This window comes from Vipera ursinii (assembly GCF_947247035.1).
Source record: "Vipera ursinii genome assembly, chromosome: 2".
Lineage (NCBI taxonomy): Eukaryota > Metazoa > Chordata > Lepidosauria > Squamata > Viperidae > Vipera > Vipera ursinii.
The window spans coordinates 5607918-5626940 of record NC_139513.1 but is presented as its reverse complement, the minus strand read 5'-3'; the positions used below and the strand labels follow the sequence as shown (position 1 = coordinate 5626940).

Below are 19023 nucleotides of genomic sequence, written 5' to 3'. Positions count from 1 at the left end.
CCCTCCTGGAACGTCTTCAGGACTGACTCCTGACACGCAGGAACGTCTCTGGAGATTCTCAAGTCATCTGGGTCACGGTTTTGCCAAAGGTGCTTTCCCCTCCCCCCCCCCAGGCAAAACTGGACTTTCTTGATTTTTTTTTCTTTGAAGACCTTTCGTTTCTCACCCAAGAAGCTTCTTCAGCTCTGACTGGATGGTGGCCTCAACGACTCTCCAAAAAGAAGGCAAACGACCAACTGTCTGCAAGGAGCGTAAGTCCTTCCACTGCCCCCCCCACCCACCCACCATCCCAGTCAGAGTTGATGAAGCTCCTTGGATGAGAAGCGAAATGTCTTCAAAAAAAAAACAAAAACCACCAAGAAAGTCCAGTTTGGCTCCTGGAAAAAAAAAAAAGCACCTTTGGGACACGCAGGAATGGACAGATGTGAGGATCTGCCCAGAATGCGGGCATGGGAGGCAATGGGTTCACAGCTTCCCCCCCCCCGGGGAACCCCTCACTTTAGTTCCCTCGACACCCCCCCCCCGGCTCATTTCTGCTTGTGGACGTGGCCAGCCCTGTCCCCCAAGGGCCACGTTGGGGTGGGGGGGGGGGCAAAGAGGGCCCTTCCCCTCCTAGCCCCGCCCGTTGGAAAGAGGCGCGCGCGGGGGGGGGGGGACAAGCGCCACTTTCGCTTTCACCGCGCCGGAGAGGAAGAAGCGGCGATGGCTCTCCTGGATGTCTGCGGACGGTCCCGCGGGGACTGGGACTGGCCTCTGCCCGGAGGGGTCGCCGCCGCCGGGCCCCGCCAAGGCCTCTCGCACTACGCTTTCGGGGTTCGGGAGCCCCAGATGGCGGTGCTCCCGGGGATGCAGGTGGGGGGAGCGCGGAAAGTGCCGGCCTTGGAGGCGGCCGGGCGGAAGAGGGAAGGAGGGAGGGACGCACCCAGGGAGTGGCAGCGGAGACCTGCGGCAAAGTGCATCTGAGCATACGCAGAGTGTCTCCCCCTCTTCCCCCCCCCCCTCCAACCCCTTCCCGTTGCATTGTTTGGCTTAGTGCCTAGAATTTTCTCCGGAGAGAAATTCTCCATCCCCGAAAACTTTTTAGCTGCCGCATCACGGTGGGGCGAAATGGGGTGGGGAGGGGGTGGTGGTCTTGGGCCCGATTCCGAGCCCCGGGGAGGGCTGAACTTGGCGCAGGTTTGGGACCGGGGCGGTATGTCTGTGTGGTTGCGCGTGTTTGTGTGTCTGTGATTTGTGCGGCCGAAGGGCGGGCGGCGGGGGGGGGAGGAAAGAAGGAGGGAGGGCGGGCGCACCTTTGGAGAAACGCGGCAAAGTGCATCTGAGTGTGTGCAGAGTGTCCTCCCCGCCCATTCCCCCCCAAAAACAATGCATTCTTTGGACCGCTGCCCAGAACAGGACGTTAACCTCTTCGGGGCAGCAAATTTTCACACACCCACCCCAAAAAACCTTTTAGTGTCCGGATGACGTTGGGTCAAAGGAGGGAGGGGGGGACTTGGGCCCGATTCTGAGTCCTGGGGAGGCCTTTGCTTGGCTGCCTCCCCGCTGGAAGGCAAAGGAAGTGCCGAACTTGGCTCAAGTTTTGTGTGTGTGTGTCTGTGTGCCAGTGCCAGAAGAAGCCGCTCTTCTATTTCTAGCTCTTCCCACTGGTAAAATGGAGCGGTGGAGGGTTCCCCTGGCTCCACTCTCCATCCTCATCAAGACCCTTCCTCACCTGTTTCGCCTTCCCTCCCCACAGCCCTCCGAGGTCCTCAACAGCCTCTCTGAGAGTGGCGGTTCCCAGGTCCAGCCGGTCCATGGCACCACCACCTTGGCCTTCACCTTCCAGCATGGGGTCATCGTGGCTACCGATTCCCGGGCATCGGCTGGCAACTACATCTGTGAGCAATTCTGTGGTTTGCTGCAATTCTGTCTTCCTTGCCTCAGTGGTTAAGTTAGGGCTCTTCAAACCTGGCCCTTTTAATGACTCGTGGACTTCAACTCCCGGAATTCCTTGAGGAATTCCTTGAGGAATTCTTGAGGAATTCTGGGAGCTGAAGTCCACGAGGGCCAAGTTTGAAGACCCCTTGGGTTAAGTGAATCCCTGAAGTTGACAACTGAGCAACCTGGTGGTTAAGTGAATCTGGCTTCACCATTGACTTTGCTTGTCCGAAGGTCACAAGAAGGGATCACATGAGGCCAGGACTCTACGACTATTCTGGAACGACGTGTTGTGCTTTAATTAATCTCTTGTAAGACTTCTATGGTCTGTGTAAGCAGATATAATTAACTTTAACAGGTCTCTCCAGATAGTTTAAACTCGTAGAAACACCTTTTATATAGAAATACCTTTATTGCAATTCAGATGACGTTGTACAGCATTTCCAAGATATTCCCGAGGTGTCTCCAAGGTTAGAAGATGATAATGGTCCCAGGGTCTACATGTTGGGACCCCATGTTTTCTGCTAATGAAGCATGGCTCACTAGGGAAGAAGGAGGAGGAAGTCCATCCCAGAAAGGGGAGGGGAAAGGAAATACATCATATAGTAGGAGGGTCTGACTGCCCACATTGTGATTTCTCCACCCAGCCACGTGGTGGCAGCACACTCCCCGTCTGGTATTTCATAATACCACCATATAAAATCCCATAACGGTAGTTATGCAAATGTGAACACGTTTGTGGTTTGTTGTTGTCAGAAAACGCCTAAGAAGTATAGGTAATACATCTGAGAAAAATATATAAAAATAAACATGCATACATATAAATGTAAACTTGAGGGATATAAAAAATAAACATGATATATGAGGCATAAAAACCTGAGAGATATAAGAGGTAAACATGCGTCCATATAGGACATAAAAACCTGAGATATATAAAATAAACATGCATACATATTGCAATAATAAACTGCCATTTCAGGCTGAGGTTTTGCTTGTTGCGTTCAAGACCTGAAAGATATAAAAGAACATGCATATATATTGCAACAATAACAATTGCCTTTTCAGGCTTCAATAGTCTGGATCAGGTTGAAGGCACTTTTCTTCTTGAAGGCAGGATTCAACAGGGAAAGCAACGAGTTCAGTCTTCAAGAGGTAGAAGCAGGATGAGTTCTGTAATGGGTCTGATGAAGGTTTTTATGGTGCCTTGCTTTGCGACCCTTACTTCCACTTTATGTACCTTCCCATCGTCGCTGAGAATGGCCTTCTCGACAAGTCCCATGGGCCACTCAATTCTTTGAACTTGTTGGTCTTTGAGCAGAACAAGGTCTCCAACTTGAAGATTGGGGTATTGATTTTTCCATTTTCTGCGACTTTGCAAAAGAGAAAGATATTCCATCTTCCATCGATTCCAGAAGCAGTTGGCAAGGTGTTGTACTCTCCTCCATTGATCATGATACAGAGTTCCTTTTCCAAAATCTCCAGGTGGAACAGGAACAGATCCAAGCTTTTGAGTGAGAAGAGTAGCTGGAGTGAGGATGGTCGGGAATTCTGGATCGGTAGACACTGGTACTAGTGGTCTTGAGTTGATTATAGCAGACACTTCTGCTAATAAGGTGGTCAAGACCTCATGAGTAAGCCTTGTGGAGTTCAAGTCCATTAACATAGAGTCCAATATTCTACGTGTGATTCCTATCATTCTCTCCCATGAGCCGCCCATGTGGGAAGAGTGAGGAGGATTAAAGATCCAAGTGCAGCCCTTTCCAGCTAAAAAGTCCTGGACTGACTTAGAATTGATGTCTAATTCTTTGCAGGCTCCAATGAAATTAGTTCCACAGTCAGATCTTAATGAGTTTACTGGTCCCCTTATGGCAAGAAATCGCCTTAGAGCATTAATGAAACATGAGGTATCCATGGATTCCAAAACCTCAATGTGTACTGCACGTATGCTCATACAAGTGAATAGGACTGCCCAACGCTTGTTATTTGCTTGGCCGCCACGTGTCCTACGTGCTGTTACCGACCATGGGCCGAAAACGTCCAGACCAACATGAGTGAATGGTGGGTCAGTGCTTAGTTTGTCGGTTGGCAGGTCTGACATTTGTTGTTGCTGATGCCTTCCTCTTAATTTACAGCATTGCACACATCTGTGCAGTATAGCTGCAATCTGTCTTTTTGCTCCTACAATCCAAAAGCCTGCCGCTCTTATGGCACCTTCTGTGAAATGTCTGCCTTGGTGCTTAACCTCTTCATGGTGATGGCGTATGAGCAAGGTACAGAGATGATGACGACCAGGTATTATGAGAGGATGCTGTTCACGCTCTCCCAAATTGGCCTTATGTAAACGACCGCCAACCCTTAGCATGCTGTGAATGTCTATGAATGGGTTCAGGTTGGCGATTGGACTGTTTTTTGGAATGTTCCGTTTGTCCTGGATGCATTTGAATTCTGCACTAAAGACATTCTGTTGTACACAGCATATGATGAGCAGCTCACTGTTAGCGATGTCTTTTGCTGATAGAGGGTTTTTACACAAGTGCCAGCCTTGACATTCAATGTCATCGGACTTGGTGTGATAACATCGTGCGATGTGGACTAACCTTGCGATGGTGCGTACGAGCTTTTTCCACTCGGAGAACCGTTCAAAGCGTTGACAGTCCATGATGGTTCTTTGTTCAAATCTGGTAAGAAGAGTCTTGATTTCAGAACGAACCTCCGGATCATTGTCCGGATCTTGAAGATCAAAGGATTCGACTTTGTTTTCTTCTGTATGATCAAGCAGGAACTTAGGACTTGTTAGCCAAGAGGAACTTGTAAAAGCACTTGCTGATAGTGGTCTTGTAGCGTGATCTGCAGGATTAAGTTCTGATGGAATGTAATGCCATTGTTCAGGCTTAGAGGATTTTCTGATCCGTTCTACACGATTGCTGACATAAACATAAAAGCGTTTTGTCTGGTTGTGTATGTAGCCTAAGACAACCTTGCTGTCTGTATAAAATTTAATGTCATGTATGTGAATGTCCAGCTCACGCAATATGAAGTCTACAATTTCAACAGCCAATACGGCCCCACAAAGTTCAAGTCTAGGGATTGTGTGCTCAGGCTTAGGTGCCAACTTGGCTTTGCCAAACAAGAACCCAATGTGGGTCCGATTTATGGAGTCTTTAACCTTGAGATAGGCAACAGCTGCTATGGCCTCAGTGGATGCGTCTGAGAAAATGTGAATTTCCCTGGTCTGACTTGCTGTAAGGGAGGCTGGAGTGTAGCAGCGTGGTATGTTGATTCCATCTAAGGCATGTAGAGATTGTTTCCAGGACTCCCATTTTGGGAGCTTGTCTCTTGGTAATGGTGTGTCCCAGTCTTTAGTGGACTCTGAAAGCTGTCGTAGTAAGGATTTACCTTGTATGGTGATGGGAGCTACGAAACCAAGTGGATCATACAGGCTATTCACTACTGACAAAACACCACGTTTGGTGAATGGTTTATCGATAGAGCTGACATGAAAGCCCAGGGTGTCGTTAGATAAGTTCCATCGTAGACCCAAACTTCTCTGTTCGGGGGGCATGTCCACTCCCAAGTTAAGGTCCTTAAATCCTTTGGCATAATCACTGGGCTGGAAGGCTTTCATAACTGCGGCACTGTTTGAGGCAAATTTGTGGAGTCTAAGATTAGCTTCAGAAAGCATACTTTGTATCCTTTGAAGTAGGTTTATGGCTTCTTCGTCTGTGGGTAAGGATTTGAGTCCATCGTCCACATAGAAGTCCCTTTCGACGAAATGTCGAGCATCTGCACCATAGTCTTTCTCACCTTCTAGAGCGGTCCTTCGTAGACCATATGTTGCAACAGCAGGTGAGGGACTGTTTCCAAAGACATGTACTTTCATGCGATATTCGGTGATGTCATTGTCCATGTTGTTGTCACGGTGCCACAGAAACCTTAAGAAGTTCCTATGGTCTTCTCTTACTTTAAAGCAATGAAACATTTGCTCAGTGTCAGCTGTTAAGTCGACGGGTTCTTTTCTGAACCTCATGAGTACACCTACAAGATTGTTGGTTAAGTTTGGACCAGTGAGAAGGGCGTCGTTCAGGGACACGCCTTGATATGGAGGTTTTAGTGCTTTTCCATTCCTGAGCTCGTTGGTCCTTAAACAGAACAAGGTCTGTAGCTTGGAGATTGGGTGAAGATGAAACATTGGTGACTGGAGCATGACTTTGATGCTCCCCGCCATGCTGCTCCCCGCCATAACTTGAAGCAGGGTTGGATACAGGTGGTTGCTGTGGATTGCCTGGAAGTGGATCAGGATGCGTAGCTGTATCATGTTTGTCGCTGCCACATTCTGTGCACTTGATGAAGGCTTTTCAATTTTTAGAAAAATGGCCATATGAAGCACAGCACCTGTAACGTATTCGTCCCCACCACCTGAATTGCTCCATTTAGGAGGAGGTGGTGCAGGATGTGAGTTGCCACCGCCTGAATCACTCCAAAGAGGAGAGGATGGTACAGGAGGTGAAATGCTACCACCTGAATCACTCCATAGAGGAGGAGATGATACAGGAAGTGAAATGTCCATCTTTCTTGTAGACACAGCTCCACGTGAGTCTCTGTGTTGAGCTGCTGTGTTATCATACCTTGGTGATGGTAATGGAGCAGGCACACTGGATTCAGCGAAGTCGAAGCTGGGTTCATTGTTCGTCCAGGCGTGATGACTTATAAACCTGCAAAAATATGAGAATAGGGGAAAGGAAAAGAGTATGTCGAGTTCCTTTCTGGCGGTAAGGTTGAGATCACCAACAACCGCTTTGAAGATTGTTTTCCAGGATCTGAAGTCTTCTGGATGGTCATTAAACTTTGAGAGGCTATTGGCAGTGAGCTCTCGACGAGTCGCGTGTTTGGCGTACTCAGGGAGGTCTGGTCTCTCACTCTTTGATGCCGAAGAAACTTGTGGAACCTCTTGGGTGTGAGGGTTCTCTGGTGAATAAGGATCAGGTACACCAGGATAAAATGATGTTACAGGATCATTTAACTGTGGTGTAATCTCTAAAATTTGTGCTGGTTGTTGATTCAACCATTGATCATTGCTGGAAATTATGTTGTCAGTGGCAAGAGGTAATGCAATTTGAGGTGTTGGCGCACCTGTTTCTGGGCGTTGAAGAGGTGCTGGCCTTGGCAGGCTTGGGGCTTCTGTGCTGTCTGTAGGAAGCACAGTTGATGCACCTGTGCTGCTTTGAAGAAGAGGTGTAGGCTCTGGCAGGTGCGGGACTTCTGCGGTGGTTGTGGGAAGCACAGCTGACGCACCTGTGGTCTTTGACTGGTGAGTGGGAAGTGCCGAAACTGCACTTGTGCTGCGGTGTTGAAGGAGTGCAGGCCCTTGCAGTTTTGGGGTGACTGTGATGTTTGTAGGCAGTGTGGAAGATGGCTCTGCATCGTTGCAAACATTTTGCTTTAACACATATTGACTGGTGCGCTCCATTGGAGCCTTCACTTTTATTGGGATGGAGCCCTCTGCACCGGTATTTTTCTTCGCTGCTTGTTCATAGATCTTCAGCTTTGCTAAAGCAGCCACTCGTTTCTTTTCTATTTGCAGAATTTTCATTTGGGCTTCTTCCTCTGCTTGGCGGATTTTTCTCTGGGCTTCCATCTCTGCTTGACGGGCTTTCTCCTGTGCTTCCATCTCTGCTTCCTGTTTGGCAAAGGAAGCTTGTACTTTCTTTGCTTCTAGGTATGCACGTGCTTCTAGTAGCTTGTCATGTATCGTTGAAGCTCTGGAGCGAGAGGATCTAACAGAGCATGCTGTGCGTCTGCTTGAGGTAGACCTATGAGATCTAGTTTCTTGCAGGTCAGCAATATGCTTTTTTGCCTTATACTTTGCCTCTTGCACCAGGAGATCTCTTTGCTGGTTCAGATCCTCAATTTTAATTAATTCTGTTGAGGAATCGTCTACATTAGAGTCATTCAAAAAACCTATGTATTTTGTAGACAGCCGCTGGTAACGTTCATAAGCTACAAATAGGCGATCTATGGAGTCTATTAATTCAGTAGGATTACCATTAGGGTTGAGCAAAATTGTTATGGCGTGTGCGGTTCTGTCCCATAACTGTGACAGATTACTGGAAAATTCATCTTTCTTTGCCTCATAAATTTCTTTGAGTTTCTGGGTTGGTTTTATTGTACGCTTGGGTCTTCCATCTTCTTGATGCAATTCAGGGTTGTCTGGCTGAACCGGTTCTTCAAAATCAATGAGACATTCCGCCATGGCTGTGACAGATACAGAAATTTTCTAGATATTTTCTGATTAAACTCGGTGAACTTTGCTCTTCGACCACTAGGGGGCGCCTTCTGTGCGGTCAGAGCTTCAGGGAAGTTCACCTGTTGGCCACTAGGGGCACCTTCTGCGTGGTTAGGGACTTCAAGAAAGTTCACCCTTTGACCACTAGGGGCACTGTACACGTGCCTGAGGACAAGCTTTTTAATGCTGAGCTGCCACTGGAATGCTGCTTGTGTAGGTGAGTACTTCAATGAACTTCACCTCTTGACCACTAGGGTCGCTGTATGGATGCAAGCCTGGTATCTTCCCTAGCTTAAGTTAGGACATTAAGTGAAGCAACTCTTCTTCCCTATGAGCACAAGTTGTGAGCTGGTTTGAACCCTTGGAGGAACTGTCTCTCCGTGTTGAGAGCTAAACCGTAGGCTGTAACTTGTCACTGACAGAGGATAATTGCTCCCTCGTTCCTTTGTTTAAGCTAGTGGGGCTGGGGCACTCTACATGTGCCTGAGGACAAGCCTTTTAATTGCTGGGCAGCCACTTGAATGCTGCTTGTGTAGGTGAGTACTTCATGAACTTCACCTCTTGACCACTAGGGTCGCTGTTTGGATGCAAGCTTGGTACCTTCCCTAGCTTAAGTTGAGACATTAAGTGAAGCAACTCTTCTTCCCTATGAGCACAAGTTGTGAGCCGGTTTGAAACCCTTGGAGGAACTGCCTCTCCGTGTTGAGAGCTAAACCGTAGGCTGTAACTTGTCACTGACAGAGGATAATTGCTCCCTCGTTTCTTTGTTTAAGCTAGTGGGCTGGGTAGGATTGATTTGCTTGCTGAATGATCTCCTTTTTGGAGGTTTAAAACACCTATTTTAGGATTTTAGATCATTGTCCTATCATAAAATGCTTGCATAGCTTGCTATAAGTGTGAAGCAAAGTCTCTCTCTGTATACAAGCTTTCAGCTGCGTTTTGAATTTGCAGACAATTTAAGCGTTTTAGATTGGCCACAGGACTCCTGCCTGTTACTAGGCAACTAATTGCTTAATTGCTCTTTTATTGTTGTCTTCTCAGCAGAGAGGAAGGAGAGAAAAAAAATTGCTAGCTGGCAAACTTTTGTTGGAGCTCAACTTTAAAACCAATGGCTAATAGCACAGGATGATCTCTGTAGAAATGCTTGCATAGGTTTCATTTGCAACTGGCAAAATTTTGTTTGAGAAAATTCAACTCTGAAGACAATGGCTATCAATGAATGCTTTTCTCTCTGTATAACATCAAGCTTACAAGCTGTCGCACAGCTCGCATTCCTGAGGTGGGGTGAACCACCAAGAGCTGGTTACCAGGACAACAAATTACTTTATTGTCTATCCTTCTGGCCACTTAATAGCTGGCCAGAGAAGCAGAGTTGTTTTTCAAAAGGTGAATCTCTGAAACTTTTAGAGAAAAACTATTTGAAAAAGGCAGGCAGGAACTTTCTTAAAACTTTCCTTTCGTTTGACAAACTTGAAGGTGCAAACAGTGATTCTAAATTGCAGGCAATAACTGGCAAAGAGGCAATGAGATGTTTACTAGCCTTTTCAAACAAAAGCTCACAGGATGTTATCTCCAAATCCTTTGGTTATCTCTGCCTTGCTCAGAAACAACATGCACATGAGGGATGCAGAGAGAAGGAATTCAGATTGCATTTCCTGACTGTTTAAACTTGCTTGTAGAAACGTTACAAACTTTAAATTGCAGATTTTAGAAATTAAAACACATTTCTAACTGGACTTTAAACTTCATTGAGATAAACACATGCAGGCAGTAAGAGTAATTGTTATCCTTGACTTCTTACTTGTAGACAACACACACAATGCAGCTAGTTAAATTGATCACTGATTTTTCACTTAAGCTTTGCAGATAACATGCATACACGATGGATTGCAGGCAGTAAAATTAGTACTAGTCTTTTGACTGAGCAAGGATGCAGAGAGAGGGAATTCAAATTACTTTAAACTTGATTGCAGAAAAATTTTCTAACTTTTGTTTGTTGAGCAACATGCAGACAAGAGGAATTTAAAATCATCTTCTAACTATTCTGGAACGACGTGTTGTGCTTTAATTAATCTCTTGTAAGACTTCTATGGTCTGTGTAAGCAGATATAATTAACTTTAACAGGTCTCTCCAGATAGTTTAAACTCGTAGAAACACCTTTTATATAGAAATACCTTTATTGCAATTCAGATGACGTTGTACAGCATTTCCAAGATATTCCCGAGGTGTCTCCAAGGTTAGAAGATGATAATGGTCCCAGGGTCTACATGTTGGGACCCCATGTTTTCTGCTAATGAAGCATGGCTCACTAGGGAAGAAGGAGGAGGAAGTCCATCCCAGAAAGGGGAGGGGAAAGGAAATACATCATATAGTAGGAGGGTCTGACTGCCCACATTGTGATTTCTCCACCCAGCCACGTGGTGGCAGCACAACGACCATCATAAATATGAGTCAGTTGCCGAGCATCTGACTTTTGATCACATGATCATGCGGATGGGGCAAAGGTCGTAAATGTCTTCGTAAATTTGTTCTGGCTGAAGAAGACCTGAAGAAAAACTGAAGCACTGAAGAATTCCTCCACCATCCAGTTAGAGTTGAAGAAGCTTCTTGGATAAGAAGCAAAACATCTTCAAGGAAAAACAAAGCAACCTAGAACTAAGGAGAAACTTCCTGACAGTTAGAACAATTAACCAGTGGAACAACCTGCCTCCAGAAGCTGTGAATGCTCCAACACTGGAAGTTTTTAAGAAAAGACTGGACAGCCATTTGTCTGAAATGGTATAGGGTTTCCTGCCTGAGCAGAGGGTTGGACTAGATGACCTCCAAGGTCCCTTCCAACTTTATTATTATTATAAGTCCAGGTTACCTTTTAAAAAAGCACCTTTAGTCTGGTAGAGTTCACCCCTGCAGCTCACTACCTCCGATGCAGCCTAACTATAATCATAATCATATCATCATCATCATCATAAAGATTTGAAGGGACCTTGAAGGTCATCTAGCCCAACCCCCTGCTCAGGCAGGAAACCCTATACCGGGGATGTCAGACAAGCAAGTCACGTGACATGTCGCGATGTATCACAACTTTTTCTCCATTGCCGGAGCTGGGATGGGCACAGTTTCGGCATGATGCATCTGGTCCATGGGCCGGCAGTTTGACATCCCTGCCCTAAACCATTTCAGACAAATGGCTGTCCATTCTCTTCTTAAAAACTTCCAGTGTTGGAGCATTCACCACTTCTGGAGGCAGGTTGTTCCACTGGTTAATTGTTCTAACTGTCAGGAAGTTTCTCCTTAGTTCTAGGTTGCTTCTCTCTTTGGTTAGTTTCCATCCATTGCTTCTTGTCTGGCCTTCAGGTGCTTTTAGCTTGACTCCCTCTTCTTTGTGGCAGCCCCTGAGATATTGGAACACTGCTATCATGTCCCTCCTCGTCCTTCTCTTCATTAAACTAGACATATCCAATTATTCCAGATGCAGTTGCCAAAAGCAGATAAATGCCTTTTTTTATAAAATCTGTTTGTCTAGAAAGTGGCTCTCAGCTTCCTTCTGATCTATGGTGGGTGTAAAATCTTTGGTTAAAGTTGCCCGGCAGCTGTGCCGACTGGCTGAATAGGTCTTCTTGTCTCCTTTCCTTTTCGTACAAAGGTACATTCCAGTGCAACAAGGTGATTGAGATCAACCCTTACCTGCTGGGCACCATGTCTGGATGTGCAGCTGATTGCCAATATTGGGAGCGACTCCTGGCCAAATACTGCAGGTAAGGGATCCGATGCTGGTGGCTTGATTGGCTGGGCCTGCCAATAATCCCTTGCCACCTTCCTTTGGGTCATCGGTGATGAGATCAAGTTAAGGAAATCGAGCACAGTCAGCAGCACAAGTAACAACTGGGCAGACAATCAGAAGTGATAAGCTGAATTTTCCAACGCGGGTGTCATGGTTCCGATAGATCTGGGGCAGGCAAACTTGGCTCTTTTATCACTCAGGGACTTCAACTCCCAGAATTCCTGAGCCAACCAAGCTGAGCCATCTTGGCTCAGGAATTCTGGGAATTGAAGTCCACAAGTCATAAAAGAGCCAAGGTTGCCTACCCTTGCAATAAAAGGTAAAGGTTCCCCCGCACATGCGTGCTAGTCGTTTCCAACTCTAGGGGCTTGTGCTCATCTCCGTTTCAAAGCCAAAGAGTCAGCGTTTGTCCGAGGACATCTCCGTGGTCATGTGGCTGGCATGACTAGATGCCAAAGGCGCATGGAATGCTGTTACCTTCCCACCGTAGTGGTCCCTATTTTTCTACTTGCATTTTTACGTGCTTTCGAACTGCTAGGTTGGCAGAAGCTGGGACGAGTAACAGGCGCTCACTCTGTTACGCGGCACTTAGGATTTGACCTGCCAAACTGCTGACCTTCTGATCAACAAGCTCAGCGTCCTAACCCACTGAGCCACCGCGTCCCTTACCCTTGCTATAGATGAAACCAATTAAAAGAACTTGCAAGGCAAGGATTTCTTCCTTTAAGAAGATTTTATTCAGGAAACAAAGTATCGGCACTTACCTAGTTGAACCCAAGACTGAGATTTCCTCCCCCTCCCCAGATACAAAGTAACAAGCTGTATTTCCCACCCCCAAAAGCTGTCATAAATCACATTCACCCATTAGCGCAAAACTGGCCCGGCAAAACCTTATCAGATAATGTCCTTGAGTTCCCAAACTTCTGCATTGTTATGGCTAGCTAAATCCTCTAGAACAGAAAAGGCACGTTAAAAGCAAAAGTAAAATGGCTGCTGATTCTCAGTAGTCACAGCATTGGCATCCATTCTCACAGCATTGACAGAGGGGTCTATAGAGATTCTCATTCATGCAGGTCATAGTTTTCCCAAAGATGCTGTCATGGTTCTGACAGATGAAACTCTTCAAAAGAACTTCGTGGCATTGTTTACCTTGAGTAGCATAATATTAGCACTTACATAATTGAAGCCAAAAACTAAATTCCCCTCCCCTGGGCACATAGTATCAAAGCGCAATTCCCTCCTCCAATTCACAGTCATAAATCACATTCCCCAATTAGCTTGAAGTGCTGTACATATTTGAGTTTAAAGCAGGTTCCTTTGATCTGGTGACCCCCATTGCCTTGAAACATTTTCCCTTCCATTCGACTGAAGGTGAAAATTTGATGGGAACATTTAGGGGGGCCCTGAAGACCCATCAAAGCTTTATGTCTCTCTTTGGGCAATCCTGAATACAATAGAGCTGGAAGGGACCTTGGAGGTCTTCTAGTCCAGCCCCTTGCTCAAGCAGGAGAACCTAGGCAACCTTGGCTCTTTTATGACTCATGGACAACATGGCTGGCTCAGGAATTCTGGGAGTTGAAGTCCACGAGTCATAAAAAGAACCGAGGTTGTCTACCCCTGACCTATACCATCTCAGACAAGAGGTTGGCTCAACCTAAAGCCAAAGGGATCCTGGGACCCTTCCCCTTATACAGGGAATCCGATGGGTCCATTGTGGTCAGGCAGAGACGGAAAACTGGGGAGAGAGGGAAATATCTGGGGACGTGGAGTAGGAAGGTGGACCCTCTTCCTCTGACCTCGCCTTCCTTCTGCTCTCCCAATGCAGGCTCTACTTCCTTCGGAACAAGGAACGGATCAGCGTCTCAGCCGCCTCCAAGCTCTTGGCCAACATGCTGGCCGAATACCGGGGCATGGGGCTCTCGGTGGGCAGCATGGTGTGTGGATGGGACAAGAAGGTAATGGCTGGCTGGGAGAAAAGGAGGGAGAACAGATGGGCCAGGGGGACTTGGGGAGGGGAAGGGGAGGAGAGAAGAGAAGAGAAGAGAAGAGAAGAGAAGAGAAGAGAAGAGAAGAGGGGGAGAACAAGGCAGGGTAAGAGGGGAGGAGAAGAGGCGAGGGGAAGAGAATAGAAAAGAAGGAGGGGAGGGCAAGGCATGGCAAGAGAGGAGGGGGAGGGGAGGGGGAGGGTGGAAGAGGATGAGAAGAAAAGAGAAGAAGAGGGCAAGGTATGGCAAGAGGAGGGGGAAGGGAGAGGGGAGGGGAGGAGAGGCAGGGAGGGGAGGTGGGAAGGGGACAAGAAGATAAGAGAAAAGGAGACAAGAGAAGTAGGAGAGGGCAAGGCATGGCAAGAGGAGGCGCAAGGGAGAGGGGAGGGGAGGGGAGGCAGTGAGGGGAGGGGACGAGAAGAGAAAGAAGAGAAGAAGGCAGAAGGATAGCTATTCTAGCAGAAAATCAAAAAGAAGAAGGTTGGGTGTTTGGGCATCAGCTTTGGAAGAGAGGGTTGAAGGTTATCTGGTAGAGTTGCCAAAAGTGTGGCCCACACACAGCCTAAGTCAGACATGTCAAACACAAGGCCCGGGGGCCGGATGCGGTCCGCGAAGTGGTTTCATGTGGCCCACGAAGCCATCCTGGAAACAGTGAGGGAACGGCCCCCACTGCCTTGGCCCTGGCCCAGTGACCCTCCTCCTGCCAGAGACCCTCAGATCTGTCCCACTCCTGCCCAGGCCCCCATAGGCACCCTCGATGCCAACGATGTAGAGCTGGCCACGCCCACCCAGTAGGCCATATGCACTCTAGCCACGCCCACCCAGTAGGCCACGCCCACCCTGGCTATACCCACCCGGCCCCCTGAAGGCAACCGCAATGCTGATGTGGCCCTCAATGAAATTGAGTGATCACCCCTTATGGGCCCTGGAGTGAAAGGGTGAGCCTTTTCAGTTTTAGGAGGGGGGAGGGTTACAGGTTTTTTTTTTAGAAGGATAAGATTGCTTGTCCAGGTAGCTGTCTTGGCAGCAGTACAGAAACGGTTTGCAATGGGTTTTTTTTAACTCTTTTTCTTTTTTAGAATGTTTATCCCACCTTTATTATTTTTATAGATAACTTAAGGTGGAAAACCTACCTAATACTCCTTTCTTCTCCTATTTTCCTCACAACAACAACCCTGTGAGGTGGGTCCAGCTGAGAGAGAGCGACCAGCTCAAAATCACCCAGCTGGCTTTCATGGCTGAGGCGGGACTAGAACTCACATTCTCCTGGTTTCTAGCCTGGTGTCTTTCCCACTAGATCAAACTGGCTCTGCTTTGACTTTTACTTCTTAGACTAGCCTGGGAATTTCTTGGTGGTCTCCCATCCAGAACTAATTGGATCTAACTGCATCAGCCTAGATTGACCAGGCACTGTAATGGGTTACTCTGGAACTGAGTTGTGTCCTGCCCATGTCTGGAGTGTAACCCTCAACCACACCCTGGAGCAATGAGTGAGGCTGCTGCGCTCCGTACAGGGCTGGGCCACACAATCCTACAGGGAAGGTAAAGGAAGGCAGAGCTGCAGAGTGTCACGATTTCCTCCCTTTTCAGGGCCCTGGTCTCTACTACATTGACGACAGAGGAGCCCGGCTGAAAGGCCCCCTTTTTTCCACGGGAAGCGGAAACACGTATGCCTATGGAATCCTGGACAGTGGCCACCGGCCCGATCTTAGTGTGGAGGAGGCCTACGAGCTGGGCCGAAGGGCCATCTGCTATGCCACCCATCGTGACTCCTATTCGGGCGGGGTGGTAAACAGTACGTTTCCCCAAGCAGCCACTGGGTTCTTTAGGCATGGGGGAGGGGGGGGGCAGAGGCTAGTTCTGCTCTGTCCCTTACTGACCTCCTGCCGGTATCTCAATTCTCCAGTGTATCACATGAAGGAAGATGGCTGGATCCATGTCGGGCGGACGGACGTCAGCGACCTGCTCCACCAGTATTCGGAGGAGAAGAAATGAGATGGGTGGATGACCACAAGACAGATCTTCTGACACTCAGGGCTGACAGAGAGGAAAGGGATGGGGGACTGTCCCCCCTGTCTTTTCACGGGGCAACAATTAAACTGTTTTTCTTATGGCTTGTTTTTCTTTTGGCTCCGATTTGTAATTGAAAAATTGTCTGGCAGTCTGAACAAGAATACATCACTTTGAGGGTGGAAAATAAAATTGGCACTATTGGAAACTCCTATTTTGAATCTTTAGAACAGGGGTCCCCAACCTCTGGGCCTCATCCCACTACACAGTCTGTGTCCTATATGCAACCAGGATGCACGAGTGGTGAGTGGTGCACACACATGCAGGGGCACAACCCCACTCATGCAAGCTTTCTGGGTGCTTGCAACCCCACTCACATGAGCATTGGGGGTGCTCGGGGGCTCCTTCACACAAAGGTCGGGGTGCTCAGAGCGCCACTCGTGTGAGCATCACACGCATTTGGGGCCTCACTCTTGTGAGCGTCGCGGGTGCTGGGGCCTCATGTGATCATCGTGGGTGCTTGAGGACTCATGACACCACTTGGGACTTCCACGAGCGCTTGGGGCTTCATTCGCGTGAGTGTCACAGGCACTCGCGGCCCCATTTGCGCAAGTGTCGTGGGTGCTCGGGGCCTCACTCCTGCGTCACGGGTGCTCGCTTGAGGCCTCATTTATGCAAGCAGTGTGGGTGCGCTTGGCCCCACTCGCATGAGCAATAGATGCCTGTGCACTGCACCTGCCCCTCCCAGAAATCCATCCCCTCTTTCCCCCCTCCCCCCCTCCAGGCTACCAACCTGGAAAGGTTGGGGATCTCTGCTTTAGAGCACTGACCCCCCAACCTTAGGGGCACCAGGGTCCGGTACTGTGAAGAGGTTTCTCCCTGGAGCTGAGGAAGCAGAATTTCACTTGCTGCCTGTATCCAAACTGCACAGGCCGGTTTCTGGTATGCTGCGGATCGATGCCGGTCCACAGCCTGGGGGTTGGGGACCCCTGCTTTAGAGGGAACTCAGGTTTTATTCCTACCGCACAGTAGTGGCCAAAATTGTGGGAACCTTTTGGGGAAAGTGTATTTTTGAGCTTTGATGGCTAATAATACCACCTTTTTTTGGAGTAGTACCATAAAATTATATATCAATGGAAAGGTAATTTAATCAAAAAGGTAATGCAACAAAGTTTGTTCAATTATCTGTACCGTATTCTATGAAAATCTATAGCCAAATAACCAGAAAAAGGAAGCAGAATTTGCTTAGCTTGGTATCAGGTAGCTTTCCTTCATCTGATTGTAGCCAATCAGCACGAGTGTTTAGAGAGCCAATCAGGTGTCACCTTGTTTTGGTAATGAGCCTTGGTGGAAAGAGCCTTGGTGGAGCAGTGGGCTAATGCCTCCTTAAATAACACCAGCTGCCTGCAATTAGTGCAGGTTTGCATCCCACCAGGCTCAAGGTTGACTCAGCCTTCCATCCTTCGGAGGTAGGTAAAATGAGGACCCAGATTGTTGGGGGCAATTAAGCTGACTTTGTAATAATGCCGCTTGGGTGTGTGTGTGAAAGCCCTAATAAGCAGGCATATATATAGAATGAAGGCTACTGCTAAGCTTGTAAGCCACCCTGAGTCTTCGGAGAAGGGCAGGATATAAATGGAATTAAAATAAATAAATAAAAAAATAAAATAGAGCCATCAGATCACAGTAGGATTCAGTTACTGATGTCATGTATTGAAGCTGAGAGGAAGGACATTTGTCAGTCTGTTATGTAATCCCCATCAAGTTGGTTGGGGATTTTTTTGTGTTCTGGACAGTACTTTTAAGGTCAAAAGACAGTAACGGGATTACTGTCCGCATGGCTTGTGTTCAGATGTTACAATGGAGGATGGAACACAGAGGAACCAGGAGAAGGGGGAAGTCCAACCCAGAAGGGGTGGATCCTAGTACAGCATCATGAGCAAGATAGGAAATACATCACAAAGGGGGAAGGTACCGGCAGACCCAATTAACATATTATAATTTCCCAAAAACAGCCACGTGGTGGCAGCACAACCATTTTTCACCCTTATGACCATTGCAACATCCCCAGGGTCATGCGATCAAAATTCATACACTTAGCAATTGACTTATATTTACGACGGTTGCAACATGCCAAGGTCACGTGATCCCCTTTTGCGACCTTCTTGACAAGCAAAGTCAACGGGGAAGCCATTTACACTTCACCGCATTGTTAACTTAACCACCACAGTGATCCACTTAACAACCGTGGCAAGAAAAGTCATAAAATGGGGTCAGGTTCACTTAACAAATGTCTCACTTAGCAACAGAAAATCTGGGCTCAACTGGGGTCGTAAGTCGAGGACTCCCTGTAACAGCGCAATGCACGAATCAGCCACAGTCAGGGTTGAAGGCTGAATATGATACTTTAAGAAAACCCAGATGTGCCTTATTCGACCAACTCCGATTCAACAAATCACGAGTGGGAAGGAGGGAACTTATCGTTCAGTTACTGTAAAATAAAATCGAAGCGAGACAGATCGGGCGTTTACTAGGCCTGCACAGCGGAACGCGGGCGCCATCTGGCGGTCACCGGGCTGGAAGAAGCGGGGAGGAAAGTGGATTTCCCTTTCGAAATCGAAAGCAAAAGCGCCGCGTTGGGGGATTTTCTGTTCTGCGGAGGCGGGTCCGGCGAATTTTGGGGACACAGAGAGAGAAGTTCAGCCCGGCTCGGCTGAAACGAGGCTTCGGATCGAGAAGGACCAAACGCCCGCGACGGAAGGGCTTTCCCGGCCGCGGCAGGAAGGTGAGAGGCTGGGAAAAAGCGGAGGGTTGCATTGATCTGGACGACTGAGCGGTTGCGAAGGTGCGGGGGACTCCACTCCCCATCGTTCCATCCAGCACGGCTGCTCATTGTTGGCTTCGGGTTACGGGGGACGCAGTCCACTTAAGTAGCTGCGTAGTCACCTCCGATTTCCTTCCTTCTTAAGAACTAACCCGGACGCGTTTCGTCCTGCTTTGCTCGGGAATCTAAACTTTCGGGGGTCTTCTGTTGCCTCGCGCCTCT

General features: G+C 47.9%; 1 protein-coding gene across 1 annotated transcript; it reads left to right on the top strand.

Moving 5' to 3' along the window:
- Window positions 1-228: 228 nt before the first annotated feature.
- Window positions 229-16080, top strand: PSMB8 (proteasome 20S subunit beta 8). The gene is made up of 6 exons (XM_083351629.1): window positions 229-852; window positions 1736-1877; window positions 11845-11956; window positions 13808-13937; window positions 15558-15762; window positions 15874-16080. The coding sequence occupies exons 1-6, from the start codon at window positions 415-417 to the stop codon at window positions 15960-15962; spliced, it is 1116 nt and encodes a 371-aa protein (XP_083207755.1). The 5' UTR covers window positions 229-414; the 3' UTR covers window positions 15963-16080.
- The last annotated feature ends 2943 nt before the right edge of the window (window positions 16081-19023 follow it).

What these genes read in the sequence shown, in the direction of transcription:
- PSMB8 (XM_083351629.1), top strand. Translation starts at nt 415, where the DNA reads ATGGACAGATGTGAGGATCTGCCCAGAATGCGGGCATGGGAGGCAATG. An exon ending in ATCGGCTGGCAACTACATCT is followed by an intron (nt 1,878 to 11,844) that starts GTGAGCAATTCT and finishes TTTCGTACAAAG; the next exon opens with GTACATTCCAGTGCAACAAG. An exon ending in TGTGTGGATGGGACAAGAAG is followed by an intron (nt 13,938 to 15,557) that starts GTAATGGCTGGC and finishes CTCCCTTTTCAG; the next exon opens with GGCCCTGGTCTCTACTACAT.